Source organism: Paecilomyces variotii, assembly GCF_004022145.1.
Source record: "Paecilomyces variotii strain CBS 101075 chromosome Unknown C8Q69scaffold_4, whole genome shotgun sequence".
In the NCBI taxonomy this organism is placed as follows: Eukaryota; Fungi; Ascomycota; class Eurotiomycetes; order Eurotiales; family Thermoascaceae; genus Paecilomyces; species Paecilomyces variotii.
Window position 1 is genome coordinate 486,005 of NW_021167143.1, and position 19,683 is coordinate 505,687.

General features: G+C 50.4%; 6 protein-coding genes across 6 annotated transcripts; 2 read left to right on the forward strand and 4 right to left on the reverse strand.

The window, feature by feature from the left end:
- Positions 1-1,971: 1,971 nt before the first annotated feature.
- C8Q69DRAFT_443790 (hypothetical protein) lies at positions 1,972-6,333 on the reverse strand (the record flags this gene model as incomplete). The annotated part of the gene is made up of 2 exons (XM_028628946.1): positions 1,972-6,159; positions 6,298-6,333. The coding sequence occupies 2 exons, from the start codon at positions 6,331-6,333 to the stop codon at positions 1,972-1,974; spliced, it is 4,224 nt and encodes a 1,407-aa protein (XP_028485697.1).
- Positions 6,334-7,007: 674 nt separating this feature from the next.
- C8Q69DRAFT_229631 (putative epoxide hydrolase) lies at positions 7,008-8,901 on the forward strand. The gene is made up of 3 exons (XM_028626384.1): positions 7,008-7,024; positions 7,079-7,127; positions 7,219-8,901. Exon 3 carries the CDS (start codon positions 7,252-7,254, stop codon positions 8,464-8,466), a length of 1,215 nt encoding a protein of 404 aa, XP_028485698.1. The 5' UTR covers positions 7,008-7,024; positions 7,079-7,127; positions 7,219-7,251; the 3' UTR covers positions 8,467-8,901.
- Positions 8,902-10,593: 1,692 nt separating this feature from the next.
- On the reverse strand, positions 10,594-12,247 carry C8Q69DRAFT_463709 (beta-lactamase/transpeptidase-like protein; the record flags this gene model as incomplete). The annotated part of the gene is made up of 3 exons (XM_028630384.1): positions 11,584-12,247; positions 10,944-11,510; positions 10,594-10,793 (listed from the first exon to the last, which is right to left on the reverse strand). Coding segments are annotated over exons 1-2 (868 nt in total), but the record flags the coding sequence as incomplete, so codon positions are not given.
- A 72-nt stretch (positions 12,248-12,319) lies between these two features.
- Positions 12,320-13,943, reverse strand: C8Q69DRAFT_229823 (hypothetical protein). The gene is made up of 3 exons (XM_028626386.1): positions 13,290-13,943; positions 12,923-13,236; positions 12,320-12,854 (listed from the first exon to the last, which is right to left on the reverse strand). The coding sequence occupies exons 1-3, from the start codon at positions 13,498-13,500 to the stop codon at positions 12,657-12,659; spliced, it is 723 nt and encodes a 240-aa protein (XP_028485700.1). The 5' UTR covers positions 13,501-13,943; the 3' UTR covers positions 12,320-12,656.
- A 1,177-nt stretch (positions 13,944-15,120) lies between these two features.
- C8Q69DRAFT_229791 (kinase-like domain-containing protein) lies at positions 15,121-17,075 on the reverse strand. Its single transcript, XM_028626385.1, has one exon. It carries the CDS (start codon positions 16,829-16,831, stop codon positions 15,446-15,448), a length of 1,386 nt encoding a protein of 461 aa, XP_028485701.1. The 5' UTR covers positions 16,832-17,075; the 3' UTR covers positions 15,121-15,445.
- A 539-nt stretch (positions 17,076-17,614) lies between these two features.
- C8Q69DRAFT_229841 (hypothetical protein) lies at positions 17,615-18,923 on the forward strand. Its single transcript, XM_028626387.1, has 2 exons — positions 17,615-18,282; positions 18,339-18,923. Exons 1-2 carry the CDS (start codon positions 17,880-17,882, stop codon positions 18,698-18,700), a joined length of 765 nt encoding a protein of 254 aa, XP_028485702.1. The 5' UTR covers positions 17,615-17,879; the 3' UTR covers positions 18,701-18,923.
- The last annotated feature ends 760 nt before the right edge of the window (positions 18,924-19,683 follow it).

A 19,683-nucleotide genomic window follows, 5' to 3' on the forward strand; every position in this document is an offset into this window, starting at 1 on the left:
CAGCTCCACTGGGCTGAAGGAGGGAACCCCATCAGTATCTAGCAATAATAATTGCTCGCAGAAGGCCAAACAAAAAAACCAAAAAAAAGACGCACAGGGAAGCGAACCCAGCCTGACTGGGCGAGACAAGCAGCAAGCAAGCAAGCAAGCACGCTTTATCGATACAACTAGAGTCTAGATAGCTCTAGACTACGGAGTAGACGCGCTGCAAAAGACCGACCTGCCACCATCGTGGTCTGTGTTTATTGGCCCCGACTCAACTCTCTCCATCCTGTTGCTTTCCGTCTCATCCGTGCATCGACCTAGTTTAACCACTCACTCTCCACAAGACGCCCCATCCTCTCTCTCTTGTTTCCAAGATCCCAAGCTTGGTCCTTTCCAAAAATTGAAATGGGGTATTCCCATCGAGGCCGGTGTGCTTTGTGGGTAGTGCGCACTGACCAGACGCATTGATGATATTATTGTTTCTCAGCCCATCGCAGATCTTCTTTATCGACAAGACTAGTGGTATCTATCTACGAGTTCTACGGAGTAAATTAATTAATTAATACTCTCTGCAATTCTGATACATATATATTTAACTTACCGCAGGGTAAGTCAAAAAAAGAAATACTAGACTAAAGGGTGCTAGACTTCAACGCCACCCGACTATGGTAAAACTGCAGCTGTTGCAAATAATAACCTCATACAGTTTTTGTGTCGGTGAAGGCAGTAAAATACCTAGGTAGGTAAGGCGGACAGCCTAGTAACTATCAGCAGTATTGTTTATTACTAGGTAGTTAGTTAGGTAGCCTAGCCTTCCTTCCTTCCTTCCTTCTTCCTCTTCTACCAGTGGCTAGTTAGACGCTTTTCAGTCCATGCCTGTGCCCTTCCATCGGGGTCCTCTCTGCGGGCCTGAATCAGATCTATCTATTTGCTGGGCCCAGCCTTTCTATTTATGTTACCTAGACTATAGATTACTCTTGGCAAGCACACTCAGCTCAGGGTAATTGCTGCATGGGCCATGAACGAATGGTCAGCCTTATTTACCGAGGGAAAATAATGGGCTGGGGGATCGAATTCTGCATTTTCGTCTCGTTGTGGCTATATACGGCAATTATTAGTGTAAACATACGGAGTAGTTACTGCGTAGTAATTCTCTAGAATCCTCGATATAGAGAGGTTGCTACTTTAATATCACTCAGTACAACCCCCAGCTTAGATAAAGATGTACGCAGTAGACCATACAGTTGTTCGCAGCGCCCCTGACTGCGCATATTAAATCTGATCGATTACTCAGGTCCGCTCAGGCCTATATTATGATTATCTGGATCATGTCTTTTCTGAAACGAGAGAAACCACAAAAACCACAAGCGCACATTACCATAACTGGTTCATTCGACCAAAAAGACACGGAGGCATGGACATGCTATACTCAGTCAATTAATCGTCCGTTCGTGGCTGCAATATAACATCGGGCACGTATCACATAACGGACAAGAAACAGTATTATGGGGATTACTTCTTCCATGCGTAGATTTGAAAAGAAAAGAAAAAGAAGAACGAAAAAAGAAAGAAGAAAGAAGAAGGAAACAAAAAAGGTGATTAGAAGAATTGGTGAATCCAGGCAGAAGGCAATTTTGGGTTGAGGTAACCTCGTGGATGATCATTTCCGCGTTTGGCGCTTGATACATCTCGTCCCTCGATGACAAGTGAAGATAAGACATATATGTGGTGTCAAAAAAAGGTCAAAATCAGTCATACATCCCTTTTGTCTCCGATGAAGAAAACTGAACTGAAGACAGGGAGGAAAGAATGGAAGCAGACAATATGATATGGGCATGAAGACGACAGCCGTACTCTCCCAGAAAGTAACTGCCCCGCAAATCGTGGCAATCCGAATTGTACAGGAAGAGGAAATAAAGAATGTAATACTAATGGCAGCATTCCAGCTGCGATGGAAATAAGAAAAGAGAGGAAATAATGCAGTGTCTAGTCGCGCAGACCAAAGGCTCGTCTGAGCATCGGGAAGCGTTTCTTCTTCCCATTACGGCCCACGACTACGTCTGATGCCGCGCCGATAGTGCTTTGTGTCCCACGGCGACTATGCTTAGGTCTGAAGCGCAAAGCCCACAGACTCTCGCTCGCCGTATCTCCCAAATTGCGAGATCCTCTGGCATTTCCGTTCTTGGGAACGCCATCAGAGGTGAGAGGTCGCGGCGGAGGACCAGCAATTGATGCTGTCTCGTCTTCGTTCTCGGTCTGGAGTGTTTCAGCAGGTGGCCCGGACGATCTCAGCGGCCATGAGTCATGAACATCCGTCTTGCTGAGAGAACGCTTGTGCAGCTTTGGCGATGAAGCGTAGCCGCTATCCAATGTGACTGTCCTGGTATGTCCATACCCGCTGCTGATGGAGCTGTCGCCTCGTACGTGATTGAGCTCAACTGGCGATTGTTCAAGTGGTGTACCTCTCCCGATCGGGATTTCAAGATCCGATTTACGGAATCGTTTGCCATTGTCTCGGTTTTTCTTTGGCGTCAGTCGATTGAAGATGCCTGGTCTGCCCCTTTTGCGCGACCCTGACAGCCATTGTTCGAGTTCCGCCTGGCTCATGCCTCGAACGAGAGAAGCAGCTATCGCTGCAGGGTCCGATGGGGTATCTGCGGAGACTGCCTCTTGGTGCGTTGTCGGAGGCGCCTCGTCATCAGAGCTATCTTCTAGATCAGTCGAGTCGCCGTCGTCTGCACCGCTGCGGCGTGGGATTCCCCGTACGGGGCGCAACGTCGTCACAGTTGGTTCATCATCGCTCGAGTCGTCAAAGCGGCTCCGGAACCTATGCGCTGGACCTGTCGCATCATCATCGGAGTCATCGCCGAAGCGCGACGAGAACTGGCCGGAAGGTTTGCCCTTTGAATGTTTGCCCAGTCCAGAGAATATGGATTTGTCTTGCTGGTTGCCAGCTGCTCCAGCGCTACGCAAAGTTGTGCGCATCATTCCTGATGTAGGGCCGGATGAGAACGATCTGGTTCCATTTCGTTTCGATACAAATCCCTCGGGAGATTGAGGACGACCGCCCCCTGAACCCCTCATGGTCCGTCTCAGTGTGATTTGGCCGTCATCTTTCGAAGCGCGCCCGGATCGCTTGAAGCTGCTGGATGAATCGCTACCATTTGACGTCGTCCGGCGGAGTACTCCGGCAAAGCCTTGGGACGACTGAGATGCTCTCTTTCCACCAGCGTTGGCTTTGATACCGTTCTGAAGAGAGGAGCTGGGAGACATAGTGTGTCTATCAGTTCCTTGGATTGGAACCCTGGCTCCCGGAACAGGGGAAACGCTCATGGATTGTCTCTTGGTCTCCAGCGTCTCAGAAGTCCGCAAGGCACTGCGCAATTGCGACGCCTGGTACGGGTCAGCGGACATGGGTCGCATCGGTCTCTTCATATTTGCAACCGGAGGCGATGCAGGCCGTGGTTCCTGAACAGGACGGCTGATTGGCCAAGGAGGATATGGTGACGAAAAGGGACCTTCGCCAACCGAACCCAGAGAAGACACTGGTGATACTGCTTTTCCTTCGTCAGACTGCAAGGCCTTTGTTTCTAGCGCAGGCAGTAGCGCAGTACCCCGATCGGGAGCAGCCGCCGCCGTGGTCTTCACTTGACTGTCGACAATGGCGTTTATCGAGCCGAAGCCATCGCCCTCAACTGCCACTACATCTTCTGGAGCATCACTGTAAACGCTGTTACCAGAGTCGGATTCGGTATTGGACTCGAGGTCAGTCGAACCATCCCCTGTCGCAGATACGGGAAGTTTAGTTCCTGGTGCTGTGAGAGGTGTTTCCTTCTCGATAGGTGGGCTAGTCGACAAGGGGAACCCGCCTGGGATTCTGACCAACTCAAGGCTGGGCCTCACTTCCTCGACAGCGGGAGTTGCTGGCTGCACTGCTATGACAGGCACAGTTTCTTGGCCGTCTGCTCTGGTCGACTCATCTTGAAGTAGAACACCATCGGTGTGTCCCTTGACAGGGACACCATTAGTAGACGTGGGCTCTCCTCCGTTGACTTTGATGGGAGCAGGGCGCGCACTGGCTAGTGACGAATGATCCTCGGGGCTGGAGGCGTGTTGTGCAGGTCCTTTAGGCTCTGATTCTGAATGTATTTGGAGGGCTTTCGGGTTGGAGTTGGCAATAATACCAGCGATAGCGTGATCGCTGGATAGACCGGCCACCACACTAGCGGCATCATTAGAACGCACTGCCGCGACCGATTCGCTGGTGTTCACAGACTCCTTCACAGGCTCTTCTGGTTCAGTCTCCCTAGCACCCCGTATACTGCCGAATGAAGGCAGAACAGGTCGAGGTTTCAAGTAGTCACCGAACTCCTCGCCATCTAGCCTGTCTGCAAGTGGCGACTTTTTCCTCCCTAGGCCAAACCAGTTTGTCTTTGATGACTTCATCTTGTCTGGTGGACTCTCGGGAACAATGTCTTCAGGAGAGGTGGGAGGGCTGGCTGCGATGCCCACGACCTCTGCTTCATCATCAAAGCTCACTTTAGCGGTCTTTTTCTTGGACCCGACTCTCGAACCGTCATCCGATGCGATGGATGTGGCATCGGAAATCTCGCTTGGAGCCTGTCCAGTTCGAATCACCAGCGGCGTACGTCTTTCCGGAGACAATGACTGCTGAGGTGACTGCTGAGGCGACTGCTTCATAGCAGACTTGGCAGGTGACATCGACCGTGGAGGCGGTTCGTGGAGTGTCTCGCCATAATTTGAGACTGTAAGCTGTGTTGAGAACCGGGCAGACCTGCTGGGACTGAGCGAGTGAGGCCTTCCCACCCGATACTCCTCCCACTCATCGTGGGTCGTAAGCCTGCTCTGCGCGGGAGGCGGCGGTTGCGAGACCGGGGATTCGTAGACTACTTCGGAAGCTGAAAGACCTGGAATAACAACAGCGTCATCTCCCTGTCCATCTTGAGCGAGCACCCCAGTGGACTGTTCAGGAGTCGAGACTCGGACCTGCAGAGGACGGCTTTCCGCAGAATCTCTGCCTGCCTCAGCCGCAGCCGCAGCGGCTTCCGCCCGTTCCTCAGCTTCATGGTCCTCACGGACAGTCGACGGCCGTTTCTTCGGTTTCGGACGCGGTATCTGATAGTCCTCCCCCGTTTCCGGTGATGCTGCAGCGCTGGGAGGCTGGGTGCTAGGAACAGCGATTTGATCCGCTGAGAATGAGCGCGGCCTCGTTTTCCCTTTCGTCTGTTGGGGCCTTCTCCTTATGTTTGCTGGGGTTGGATGATGCCTTTGAGCAACTGGCTTAGACGGTTCTTCTACTGGCGAGGAAGCCGCCTGTGCAGCTGCAACAGCAGTTCCAACTGGGCGGCCACCAGCAGTCCCGGCCGCCAGATGACTGCCTTCCGCAGATCCGGGGGCGAGAGCCTTCGTCTTCTTCTTCACTGGCTTTTCGGCAGCGTGTGAGACGGTATATTGGACATCCTCCGTTTCAGCAGCAGAGATTGCGTCATCTGATGCCCCATAACCGGCATTGTTCTTGGCCGACTCGGGCCCGCCAAGCGTGGGGGAGTGACGGGGCGAATTGACGGGATAAGAAAAGTTCACGGACGCTCTGCTTGACGCTCGTTCCAACTCTGGAACTGTGCTGAGATTGGAGGTACGATGGGCCGAAAGACTGGTTGGGGCATTAGGTGCCCTGTCCAGGCTAACGCCGCGACCAGATGGTCGTTTTACCGGGGGCGACATCGCACGCATCGGGGGCTCCATGCTTACAGAGCGTCGATGGGGAGCCGTCCGAGATGGAAGGTCCTGAGGTAGCGGAGGTACTGGAGGAGCATTCCTTGGGGGTCCTCCACTAGACACTGGACGGCGAGGCGACTGGTCCCTGAATGTCCTCGCGGCCATCGAGCCAGAACTGCTGGCTCGTCGTAGAGTCTGCACTCCCATCTGGGAGCGTATGGGAGGCCCGATGGTCGTATGCGCGGACGATATCGACGACTGCCGCTGCAGCATCCTCTTTGTCTGGACATTTTCGACCGGTGTCGGGGTTGGAGAGAGCGTGCGGAGAGCTGTAGCCGCAGCGGCCGAGGAGAGGTTACTGCTCGATGCGCGAGATGCGAGGTATGCATGAGAGGCAGCCGTTTGAGCTGATAGTGACGGAGTTGTATTTAACGGCTATTGTGGTATACCGTCAGCGAGCTTGGACCGAGATAGAGCAGTAGAGTAGAGATGATAAGCGAATCCATCGATTCAATGGCCACTCTTCAACTCCGCGCTACATTCTGTGATAGAGAACGAGAGCGATTGACATACCTGGTGATGAGACGAGCTCCTCTTGCGACGAAACATGGTGGCGCTGAGCGTGTCTGCTGCCGCAGACGCGCGAGAAGGAGGACAGCAGCAACTGCAGAGCCACGAGGTGAGGCTGAACCGCTCACAGAGTCAACCAGACCGGCCCTGACTGTATGCCTATTCTTTCCCTGCCAACCTGCAGCAAAGAGAGAACGGACGACGGCGAAGGCAAGCAGACGTTGCCGAATTGGGGGCGAGTGAGCCTGAGACGAGGAACGATCGCCGCAACCAGCAAAGCACGGATCGACCTGTCGCGGCCACAGGGCTGACGGTGGGAGCGCAACAGCACGATTGAGCAGGAGACCGTCGGACCGCAAGAAGGGCCAGAGGATGATTAGCAGTGAAGAAGTGAAGAAGAAAAGAAGAAAAGAAGAAGAAAAGAGCGAACAGATGAAGTCGACATTGAGTTCGCTGTTGAGTTCGAACCGGATCAAAAAGGCCCAAGAGCTCTTCGTTGCGTCATGACCAGGAAGATCGCTGGAGATTCCGCTCAGCCTCGCCGCAGGGGAATCTGGATCGTGAGTCTTGTCCGTCATCGATGTGCCTGGCAGTTATTTAGTCTAACTAACTAACTTAGTATCATCGTTCTATAGTAGTATGGTAGTTAGGGTAACTCGTCCAGATAGCCCTGTTGTGTCAAGATCGATATATACATCCAGTATGGATCACCGCGACACAAACTGCTTAAGTCTCATCAACTGCTCTCCACCACGGCTAATCGATATGGCTAATCGATCGCCAGATCTTCCCCGCCTGCCTTCTCACCTTGACCATGACCTGCTGCCTCTATGGTACTTTAACCCCGGGTTTTTCCTGTGGTGCATGCTGCTTCATCACGACTAGAGTAATAATCGCCGCAGCGGAACGAACTAACCTAGCCAGACAGCTACAGTTAGCACCTAATTACTTACTCTGATGATGGCCGACACTACTACAAAAGCATCCCCCGTGGAGTCGTTGCCACTCCCTGCGGGTGTCACGTCCAGAATCGTCAAGACGGCCGCCCTCTCGTTCCACATTCTTGAGGCCGGATACTCTCCAGCGCGCGATCGTCCTCTCGTGCTGCTGCTGCATGGCTTTCCCGAGTTGGCCTTCTCCTGGCGCAAGGTGATGCCGCGCCTCGCGGATGCTGGGTTCTATGTCGTCGCCCCCGACCAGCGCGGGTTCGGCCGCACGACGGGCTGGGACGACCGGAGTTTTGAACTGGTCGATCTCGCAACCTTTTCGCTGACCACGCTGGTGCGCGACATGGTGGTCTTGGTCCATGCCCTGGGCTATCACTCCGTCCGATGTGTCGTGGGCCATGACTCGGGCGCCGTGTCCGCCGCCATGTGCGCGCTTGTCCGCCCAGATTTCTTCCGCAGCGTCGTCCTCCTGAGCCATCCGTTCAATGGCACGCCTGTGCTGCCCTTCAACACGGCCAACGACCCGGCTGCTGCTTCGGCGGCGAGGGCCAGCGGCGGCGCAGAGGGCGCGGCACCCGATGTCCACGGCGCACTGGCAGCGCTGGGCCGGAAACACTACAAATGGTACTACTCGACCGAGTCTGCCAACTCGGATATGATGACGGCCGCCCAAGGGCTTCAGCATTTCCTGCGGGGATATTTTCACCTCAAGAGCGGGTCGTGGGCCCGCAACGACCCGCATCCTCTCGGCGCCTGGACCGCATCCGAACTGGCCCAGCTGCCATACTACTACATCATGCCCTTGGATGCCACCATGCCTGAGGCTGTTGCGCTGGATATGGCCAACGAACCTCCCGCAGACCAACTCGCATCTCACTCCTGGCTTCCAGACGCGGACCTGGCCGTCTATGTTGCTGAATACTCCCGCACCACCTTCCAGGGCGGCCTGAATTGGTATCGAGTCCGTACGGCAGCCGGTGGCCGCTACACCCACGACTTGGATACGTTTGCAGGGAAGAAGATCGAAGTCCCCTGCGCCTTTATCTCTGGTCGACAGGACTGGGGGACCTACCAAGAGCCTGGGGCCGTCGAGAAGATGGCTAACGGTACTGTGTGTACGGATTTTCGCTTCTTGCAGATTGTTGATGGCGCGGGCCACTGGGTGCCCCAGGAGAAGCCGGAGGAAGTCGTCGAAGGGATCCTTCGACTGATCAACAGCACTTGAGTGACACGACATGTAGTATTCTGATTTCATTCTTCGGTCTCGATTTGATCTGTACCTCATGTTTTAGCTCTGTGGGCCGTATGCCGCCACACTCACTGCGGGCAGTGCTCCATAAGTAATATATCCAGAATACACCTGCTGATAACATGTATTTGCACTCGTAGGATAATACGTCTATTTCTTATTGTCTCAAGATGCACATGCCGCATTCTTAATACATATCATTTTCCAGAAAAACATGCATTGCCTATTCTGGCATTTGGACCAGCGGCACGAGCATGTCTATATAGTATTCATTTATCATATCACGACAGGCCACTTCTCAAGAAAACTAAAAATCAAACTAGAGATTTCTACTCCATATAGCTAGATAATAAATAACTTGCTCCAACCTGCTCCAACCCACCCACCGCCTCTAAACCACCTAACAACCCTCTCTCACCAAGTCTCTATAAGGATTATTCGGATCCTGCTCCTCTTCCTCCACAGACTGAATCGTCTTCTTCACCCGACACGGATTACCAACCGCAACCGAATACGGTGGAATATCCGCCGTGACAACGGATCCCGCCCCGATCGTCGAACCCTTCCCGATCCTAACTCCTGGTAAAATCACCACATTACCTCCGATCCAGCAATCATCCTCGATGAAAATCGGATGGCCGAACTCGACGCCCTTCCGTCGTGACAGAACGCTGGTATCATGACCGGCGGTGAAAATACTCACTCCGGTAGCGATCTGGACTCGGTCTCCGATCACAACGAGGCTTGTGTCGAGGACTGTTAGGCTATATTATTCATTTCTTATTATCAGCAATTCCATTCCATGCGGAAAGGAGAAAACGCCGGGCGAGGGGAAGGGGGGTATACTAACTTCCAATTAATAAAACAATCCTTCCCGATAATGATATTACATCCGTAATCAGGTAAGAAAGGCGGCTCTATAAATGTCCCATCGCCAACTCTTCCAACGACTTTGCGTAGGAGTTCGAGACGCTTCTCGTAGATTTGATCATATGGGATACTCTTCGTGTCTAAACTGTTGTAGTCGGATGTCACGCCACGACAGTAATGGCGAGCTTCGATGAGTTTGGGGTTGATGGGGTTGTACCTGTATACATATATAGATATTTGATGAGTAATTTAAAAATTCATTATTATTATTGGAGTGATTTGGTTGTATGTTCCGTCGCAAGCCCAACAACTTACATCATTCCGGAAATCATGCGTTCGTATTCCTCGCACATTGGCACCCTAGGCAGATCGCGGGCGAGGGCGATGATTTCAGGACGCTTTGCGGTCGCAGCCATGATGTTGGTTGGTGGTCTTTCTGATGTGTGTTGATGAGGAGAGTTGGTATTGATGTGTGTGCGGGACAGAGAAATAGATATATGTCTAGGTATGGTGTTTATTTTTGCCCCCACTTTTCTGTGAATGAATCAAACACTGCCAATGGACTGATCGTCTCCATCCATGTACCTACCTAGGTACCTTCTGAGATATAGTAAGTAAGTAGCTCGCCAGGTTCTGTGCAGAAACTCTCTGGTAGAGTATGGCTATGGCGTCAGGTTCAGGCCGGGCTGCCGCTTTAAGTAGGTGTTCGGTCAGCCCCGAGGTTTCCCCGCGTAGACTACTTGTGGCTTGCTTCCAGATGGGTAACAGAGAGCGTCTGGATTGTCTTGGGTTCAGGAAAGATATATAGTATTCTAAGCTAAAAAAATAGTGATGTGCAATAGAGTGCCTGGAATCTGTGGCGTACTAATGCCCTTAATAGTACTATTGCTGTGTTCTTTTCTTTGAGAGCTACCTCATCGTTTATGGATTGGCCTCGAGTATGTGGAGGGAAGATGGGAAAGCCTGATAGAGCCCAGACAAATATCTATCTATATATCTATATAGAAATAAATTTACGCGGCACAATGTTCGAGATAGAAAATACCCAAGGCCCCACGATTCATCTTTCTGAATATCCTGGATACCCGAGTCTAATCCGTTCAGTCCCCTTCATTTGCCCAATCCATCATATATAATCTTCTCCACGCGCTCCGAACAACCCATGACCTCGACATCTACACCATGAACTTATCAGTCTCCAACCGCATACTAGAACCTGGATTCCGTACCTACCTCCAAAAGGAAGAATTTGCGACGCAACCATTCCACCAATTCCATTCTGTCGGTCAGCAAACCAGAACAAATTCGCTATCCCTGACCAGGAGGCCGACCCTACTGCGCTTCCAGTTGGACTTTTCGTATGGCTCAAAGAGAACGATAGCCCCCATCCCTCAGTTAAGTCATCGGCAGTAGGAACCATAGGGAAAGTTTTGGTGAGTAACGGCTTCGCTGCCGGTATATACTCGTTGCAATGCCTCGGCATGTGTGGAATTTGATCCGTAAACATCTCTGCAAGAGCATTAGACGGGTTATGAGTGATTTTTGAAACCCGGTAATAATGACTAATTTCCTACCTTTAACAGTTTCTGGTCTGAGAATCTGCACGCCAGTGTGTGGACTCGTCCCATCGTTTAACAGAAGAGCTAGAATCCCTAGACGCTTTCTATCAGCATCTTCTATCCATCAAGTTACGTTACTTTTCCCACTTAGACGAATCATACGGCAGTACTCAACTGGATTCCCAAAACAACCTGCACCACCCATACAAAAGCGCCTTTCCTTTCCAGATCTAGGAGGAAGGAAAGGATATCGAAAGACATGATCCGTGACGCTCAATGACCCATCCTTTCCTCGTTGATGCATAAAAGCCAGGTTAGCCTTCATCTTAGCATTTGGAAAGAAAGAGATATTCTCGATCCCCAAAGGTTGGAGAATGAACGTTTGGAAATAATCTTCTAGTGACAGGCCTGTTACCCGCTCAACGAGGACACCTGCCCAGTCTAATCCGACACCGTATTGGAAACGGGTTCCAGGCTGATTAACGAGTGGGAGATGCAGGACGTCGTTTTCATGGCCTGAAAAGTCGTCGATGCCGATGGGACGAGACCAGTCGCGTAACTTGAGGTCCTCATGGGCATATCCGAAGCCGGCTGTTTTTAGCCCAAAGAAGTCAACTAAACAGGACTGCTATTACAAAATATCGCTTAGGTTTCGATCTCTCACATGTATGACATAGTAACATCCGCATCGTGATAGCTCTATCCTTCTCCACCAGGCAAAAGTCGCCATCAGGAGCCCGCTCCAGGACCCGAACATCTCTTAACTCCGGCGCAAGAGATTCGATCTGACTGGAATCATCCAAGGATATTTTCCCTTTCTCGACCAGCTGCATAACAGCGATACTCGTGATTAACTTCGTACACGAAGCTATCCAAAACGTCGTGTCCAGAGTCATTGGGGTCTTGTTACCGAGACCCGTCTTACCGGAGGCGTGGCTGAAGATGATCTCTCCGTCCTTGTTTACGGCGCAGTAAACAAGGCCAGGAATACCGGGTGAAGTGCCAGAAGTCCTGCTGTCTATTTCTGTGCGAGCGGCGGCTTCTGCGCTGGGGGAAAGTATCGTCGACATTGTGAGGAATGCGAAGTAGTGGGAATCCAAGAGTTGGGAGAGATCGGAGGGATTCTCTGCTAATTCGAGATTGAGTCGTCCGAAGAGATAAGACCGTCACCACCCCTGCGAGCACCAAGGAGGCCAAGGAGTATGATACACAGTAGCCATGAACGACTGAATTCGGTTAGAAGGATATAAAGATCAAAGAGCTGTCCTACCCCGCGACCCATAAAATATCGCTAAATCTTAGAGGCGGAAGGAGCTGGCGGTCTCCACTATAGAAGCTCAGATAAATATAATCATCTATTCAGGAAATCAGGATACAAATGAAGTCCTGGCTGGTTGGCAATTTGGTGGATTGCACTAGATAGAGACAAGGTTACAGGAATCTTAGCGTTCAGGACCTATATCTACAGTAGAATTGGGATAACAGGAAAGAGGTATTCTACGTGTATACTCTGCTCTGATAAGTTGATTCGAATGGGAGTTATGAAAATCCTGGAACTTCGCAGTAAATATAAGAACTACTGATTTATCGTGAGGCTCGTCATGATGTTGATACGTCTTCTGCCGTGGGACATCGCGCTGGAGAAGAGGAAATAAGAGGGGTATATAGCTATGAATTAGATAGCAGCTGACAGTAGGCTGCAGAACATGAAAAAATCAACACGCAGAGTCTATATCATTACAAAAAGAGGCCGGCCAGCAGCAATGGAAGCAGGTAAAGAACATTCAAGGGCGATACTCCAAGATTGGAGGCAGTGGACGAGGTGGTGGATGCTGTCGTGTAGACTTGCGCAAATGAGAGATCGCTGGAATTGAAGCAGTTATCGCGCGTCACCTCTGCGACGTCTGCTGGGTCTGCGAATTCGATGTCGACGCACTGAAGATAAAAGACCGTGTTAGCTGGCGCTTCAAACAGTATCACAATAGCCGCAAATTGTCACGCACGTTATATAGTGAAGCACCGTGTTTGGCTACTTCGATGACCTGAATGGTCGCATGGTCACCAACATTGACGGAGATGTTGGCTGGCAGCGGGACTTGGGGTAGACAGAAGGTTCCTGGATACGGTTGATCTGTTGGGCCGACGAGCTCGAAGGGGGAGATCATGACATGGCTCATGTTTGGAGGGACCGTTCCCAGACCCAAGTTGATATAAAAAAAGGCCGTTGCATGTCCCTGGAACCAGCCTGGTTGGAACGATACCGCCCCTCCTCCGACAGGCCATTTTGTTCGATTTGTTGAGGTAGGCATTCCTCCGCCTGCGTGTTATTGTTAAGGGAGGTCACACCGACTGTGATTCTGGGCAACTTACAGGGATACTGCCATTGCATGCCGTATGGAAAAATCGAACTCCCATTCACAACCGTCTCGCCGAGACCATTTGCTTCTTCTACGGTGCCGTTGGTCATGAGATTGTTCCCTCGATATCCAGGATACACGATGACCGTATGGGCACTGGCTAGCCCGGCATAGAGCAGCGCAGCCACTGCTGTCCATATCGAGATCGTTATTCGCGAATACATGGTGGGCAGTCGACCGTATAGCGGACCCTGGTGGGAGCAGTGCTTTCACAGCAGCCTCCGTCCGGGAGCAGGACTTGGAGATAAAGAGTATATAAACCTGCGCTGTATTCGCTTTTTTTGACTCTGCGAAGACTGTCTCGCTGTCCGGGAGAATCAAGAATCCATGATGATCTTTTGGCCATGCGGATCGCACGTCTTTTTGAGGGGACCGACTGCTCGTCTTTTCGTCGCGCAGGGAATCTCAGCAGAGACATCAGATTGGCTCACTGACCTGCGGAGGACGATGTGATGGAGCAGCATAGTCGGCGGCCATGTCGGCGATACTGCGTCTCTGCCGACTTGATTCGATGAGCGCTGACGGGGATCTTGCTTCCCTGTCTGTCTGCCAAACCACTCAGCGCTGTCCGTCCGCCATGAAGAAACACAAACTGGGCTGCGGCGAGTGACCAACCGATGTTCTGCGATCAAAGGGACGAGGGGATCAAAAGACCGTTGCTGCAAGTGCCATCACATCCGCTCAGCGATGCCATCCCGTTTGTGCTATCTTATTCGTTCACCTTCGCGCACTATGCAAGCGCCCAAACCAACGCTAATGGAAACTTTGGGTGTTTAAGTAGTCGATCCCACCGTTCTCTAGACCACGGCGCGTACAGCTGAACGGTGACTCGACGAACTGGAAGCAGATGGCCCATTCAACGTGAAGGGCGCACCGGAGGATTGACAGACCCGAGGCCTCATACTTGGACGAAGGTTCTTTCTATGGCCCATCGGATTGTCACCCGACATGGGCGCTTGCAGAAGAAAGTATCTATGCTGTCCCACGCCGCTTCCGCGTCGTGGGACAGCATAGTCACGGATAGTTGATTGTCGGATAAGCTTCTCTCGTGCTATTGCAATGATAATACCAAAAATAATAATAGATCATGACGCCTACATGCATTGTTCCGATCGACTGCTATGTATCTGAAGAATTGCGGGGCCGTCGCATCCGATGCGATATGGATGCTCTTCACCACAAGGTCAGCTATTTTCGTCCCTAAGCAGAGTACTTTTGAACACGGCGAAAGTTCCTGCGTATATTCTCTTCGCGTTGTTTGAATACCAGGGCAGCTAGCTAGCTTGGTACATGCGAGCACCATAGGAACTAGCTGCTCTGAATCTTTGATCGTATTTTCCACCGGCACAAGGCTCCTTTCCTGTATATGCCAGGCATTCGGGGGAAATCCATCCTGCGTTAGCGCCCTGAAAGGCCACACAGAGTCACAGACAAGCTCTGGAGGTAGATGAACGCTCATCTCGTCCTGCTGTTCTTTCAATCAGTTGCTCCATCTGGTCTCTGCCGTCGCTCATTGGCCCCCGTCTGGGCGGAGAGCTCTCATCTGCGGCGTTTATTCCTGTGCATGATCTCGGGCGACTTCCTCGACGGCGGCAGGATGAGCACGGTGCGGGCGAAGGATTTTTCCAGACCGTTTGATCGATTCGATCTATATGGCCAGGGAGATGTGATGACTCCAACCAAGATCTGTCGAGAGGCACATACAGATATCCACCGGCGGCTTGATCTGCAGCGTGCTCAGGTGATGTCGTGACCTGTCTCGACCTGTACCCTGTGTTGCGCCTGAGATACCGGGATGAGCTCCTCTCAACCTAAAACTCTATATATTCGCTTTATTTTGAGTCTCTTTATCTCTCAATTTGAATATTGATCCTGAGACTTTTAGCCAGTATATGTCACTCTAAATGTGTAGACAATTATGTGGCCTTTTAAACAACTGTGAAGAAAGCTCTATTTTTTCATCTCGGCCTTTGACAGATTCATGAAAGAGTACGGCACATGCCTTGTGACACACACTCAAATCTTTCATCTCCCTCGTATTGATTCTTGATGACTGAGGAAACAGAAGTGAGATTGATGGAAGATTAAAACGGTATCTCCACATACCCGCTACCTCTCTGAAGAAAAACGAGCAGTGCACTCTTCTTTATATGCCTTCAGCTGCTCCATTTTTGTTTGTATAAATGACTCCATCTCTGCATGTGCCTTGTCGTCCAGTAACTCAACATCCACATCACCGTCATGTAGTGCAGCCCAATAGATGGTGTCCACATCAAAGCTCTTTCTTGCTGCATAATCAAACCAGAAACGCCCAGTCCTCCATGATTCGCGCATCTGGGTAGAAAGAAGTGGTCTATCGGATTGCTTGCGCCCTAATGCTGTTTCCTTTTCCACTTCTTCTAACGCTTGCAGGAACTGCTCCATTCTGGGCTCATAGAGGGCCAAAAATTCGTTCATAGAGCCGCGGTCAAGCCACATTTCTGGTCCAGATAGCAACAACCACCAAGGCGGGTCATACGTGAACTCGGCCGGCATGGAATTTGTGAACTCAAAATCGAGCACAGCGGTAATACGGAGTGTTTCTGGGTTTACAAGCATGTTTGAGGGTCGCATGTCGTCGCAAAAGGGTATAAATGGCCCACTGTCCTTAGTACAGTACTTTGGGATAAGCTGTGCAAACCGATGACGGGCAATGAACCGCCACTGAGCTATTTCCGGATCATCGGCGAGGTTGCGCTGGGTCCAAAGGTGGGCCAGGTGCTCGTTCGCGACTGATCTCAGGTAATCGCTTGCACGGTCAAACCGTGCGGTAGGAAACTGACCATCAGGGTAGCCAGCAACAGTCACCAACTCGTTCATGTTGTATGTTAATGGCCGCCCGGCAACGTGCCATGTATCCGAAGCGTGATCCTTCGAGATGGCTCCGATGTGAGTAAACGTAAGTTGAGAAAGTTGAAGCATGTAATAGGCGATTTGATGATAAATCTTTTCTAGTACTGTGTTGTCGATGTTTGGGTTTAAAACCACGTCTTCTTGATCTGGTTGCTTTAAGATAGTCGACAAAAGCTCTCCATCAACATAATCCATGATAATAAATGGACCAAGTTGTTGTGGGCTCTCAGCAATTAAGCCCCAGCTGTGAATGCGAGGGACAGGAATATCAGTGTTTTGGCGAAGGTATTCCATGATCTGGACCTCGTTTGTAACCTTTTCGTCCCTATAAGCTGTAGCCGTGTGTCCCGGTTTGGGGAATCGAATAATAGCGTCCGGCCCTCCATCGCTGAAGCTGAAGCGGAAGCTGAAGTTGAAGGAACCCTTAAGAAAACCCACATACTTTCCAGTTCCCACTCCGGCTCGGCGACTAGCAACAAAGATTGCTAATTCAGCCCTTGAGTCAAAAGCTTTATTTAACCAAGCCCTGCATTCATCATCACCGTTGGTCTCTTGTAACTCGTCAAAATATGTCTTGAGTGACGATGTCGTCTGTGGCGGCATCTGAGGAAGTGGGATATAGATAGATGGTAAGTGAAAAGAAAAGCCGGCTAGACAGAGTAACTTCGTGGAACCTAGCAGCAGCCCGTTAGTAACAGAACTTTGACCGGGTCAGATAATATAACGTAGATGGAATGTAGAGGATAAGAAAGGCTGCCGGCGTAGATTAATATTATGCTGTTTCAGATCGACAACCCCTGAACTTAATAATTAATTAACTGAAGGGAGCGGTGAAAAGCTTGCTTAGTAAAACTAGCTAATAACTAACTAACTACCTATCTTGACTGTTCTTTGCAATTGGAAGGCGGAAAGCTTCTCAATGCTAGGATAGGTAATGTTATGTGGCGCAGCCCAGAGGCGCAAGTTGGAAAAGGTATTGGGAAACCTTCAGGATTATTCTCTTATGGACTTCTTGTAAGTTGAACTATTGCCAATTTGCCAGGTTAAAAGGTTGTTGCTTAAAGTTGTTTCAGTGTCTCTATGTGATAACAGGTATCGAAACACTACACCCAGATTTTAGAGAGCTGAAGGAAGCTGGAATTGAGCCTGAGCTGGAGATCATGAGCCGATTAATCACATTCTTCGGTCCTGTCCCGTCTGGACTAATAAGTAACTTGTGTTAACGATGAAAGATGGGGTGCCATCTTAATGGAACTTTCAGAGACAACAGCTGAGAATCCAGACATGCGATTTAATCAATGGACAGAAGAGACTTTCCCGAATCTCGATACCGAAACAAAGACAGTGATAGCCATGATCTATCTCAATGTATCAGGTTTAAGTATGTAAAATATATGCAATTCTTTGATGCTTGTTGTCACTCTTGTCCTCCGTTCCAAATACAGGGCACGGCTCGCGCTGATTGGCTGAGACTCTGGCCAACCGTCTGCCGTATAACCGCCGAGATCCCATCGAGCAGATTTCGTCGCACTGCTAAAAATGTTCCGCAATAATGAGTAACTGAGGATTCTCCAGGGACCAGTGCCCTCAAGATATTCGTACCCCTAGACAAGTCGCGATTACGACCAATCTAGGTACTCTCTGTCGCATCATGCCGCACACCTCGCGGAAGAAAAAAGCCACTGCGCAGAAGCGCCTGGAGATCGCCGATGACGATGGCTGGACTCATGTTACTAAGGGCGGAAATGTCCCGAGAAGGGCTGTCAAGACGGCTGAAGGGGAATTACTTCCAGCGGAACCGCCATCTCGGCTGACTATTGGAGAATTGAAAAAGCAGTACGAGGCGCATAGGCAGAAGTGGGACGAGTCGTCAACGAATGAGACTCTCAACCATGTACTACGGGAGCGACTTTCACAATCCATGAAGAATATAGACAATATCGTCTGCATAGGTCTCGGTAGTCCTAGCGGTTTTCTTCGCGGTGGATGGGTGGACCGCAGAAGCGTATCATTGTATCAGCTGGCGACTCTAGCTGCCATTGCTGGGCTCTTTGGTATGTCCTCCGTAAGTTTGCAATCGCCTTGCTATTCTGACAGCAATCTACCACAGAAACTCTTGATACACAGTCTGCTGCTGTGCAAGTCTTTGCCCAAGACCCCGTCTTCAATGACTTTGATAAGGAGCTCTTGCAGTCCCTTGGAATTACCGTGGTCGAAGACCCGAAAGCTTTCGAGCTGGTTAACGAGGGCACCTTTTTATACTGTCCTGGAGCCGAGAGAGCTCATCTGGACCGTATACTTGCATCAAATCCCGCTATTCTATTCGGAGGGCCCCTTGACAATCTCTCTCCGGAGCAAGAAGTCCTAGCATCCTATGTTCAGACACGGAGCTCGTTGCAATTGCCTGCATTTGAGCCTAATGAGCATGCTTTCTGGAATATGCGCTTGTATTGGAAAGACGAGGACAATTGATCATGGACGCAGCTCATCTCGAGGTTAGGTTTCTGCGGTCCAATGTGCTGTTCCCTAATCGAAAGTTATGCACTTCCTGGCCATCTCCCTTGGAAGAAAGTCGCCTCGGTTGCCCGTCAATGAAGTGGGACAGTGATGCCATCATATCTAGGTGATCCTGCTGACGACGGTTGGGGGTCTAGTTGTCGGTCCCAGAAGTACTGACTGGAGATCCCGGAAAATCGGATTCCGGGCGTAATGGGCGATCAACTGCTGTTCATACCAGGATGCATCTGTTCTACAGCCGTTCCGAGTCGACAGAGGTAGTCGGTGCTGGCCCATATTATCAGGAGTGACAGAGACCTACCACTCATGTTTACTCGGCTCGCCCAACATCATTCCGAAAAAACAAAGAAATCAAAAGAAAGCTACTCAGCGATACTTTGAAGTGGACCCACTATTCTCTATGCTCATGCATTCCAGAGCTAGTGCACCCATCTATGCTATCAGTTGTGCTTGCCCCTTGTCAATAGCTTGGAGCTCGATCCTAGAGGATGAAGCATTCTATTATCATCCTCTAGCGCCTCGAAGAAATCTCAGCGCAATGTTAAAAGCATTTGGACGACTATCTGGCCCAAGAACTGTCTGCATGATAATGGCCGCGGAGGATTTGTTAGCATCGCCTAGGAAGCATCTCAAGTAATTCAAGAAGAATCAATGCCACCATATCGTAATTATCCACTAGGTTATATGGAAGAATAGTGAGTATAAATAGGAATGACTCCGTGCCTCGACAGTATATGCGCATAATTCGATGGGAGATTTCCTTGGTCTACAGTCAGATGGTTACTTTGCCAAGTCAAGACGTAATGTTTTCCATTTGATCTCAATATATGTTCGCTATTTTCGGTTTAGTAGTAGCCGTCTCTGGAAACTTTAGGTTTCAGGAGCTTTGATAACAATCAGGATATGCATATATTACATAGCATGTGGGCAGATAGGTA

Bases quoted from the DNA above. Each gene is read 5' to 3' on its own strand.
- C8Q69DRAFT_229631 (XM_028626384.1), top strand. From the start codon at position 7,252: ATGATGGCCGACACTACTACAAAAGCATCCCCCGTGGAGTCGTTGCCA.
- C8Q69DRAFT_229823 (XM_028626386.1), bottom strand. From the start codon at position 13,500: ATGTATTCGCGAATAACGATCTCGATATGGACAGCAGTGGCTGCGCTG. The intron at 13,237-13,289 runs GTAAGTTGCCCA...AATAACACGCAG, and splicing joins CATGCAATGGCAGTATCCCT to GCGGAGGAATGCCTACCTCA. The intron at 12,855-12,922 runs GTGCGTGACAAT...TTTTATCTTCAG, and splicing joins ACGGTGCTTCACTATATAAC to TGCGTCGACATCGAATTCGC.
- C8Q69DRAFT_229791 (XM_028626385.1), bottom strand. From the start codon at position 16,831: ATGCCGCCACAGACGACATCGTCACTCAAGACATATTTTGACGAGTTA.
- C8Q69DRAFT_229841 (XM_028626387.1), top strand. From the start codon at position 17,880: ATGCCGCACACCTCGCGGAAGAAAAAAGCCACTGCGCAGAAGCGCCTG. The intron at 18,283-18,338 runs GTATGTCCTCCG...AATCTACCACAG, and splicing joins TGCCATTGCTGGGCTCTTTG to AAACTCTTGATACACAGTCT.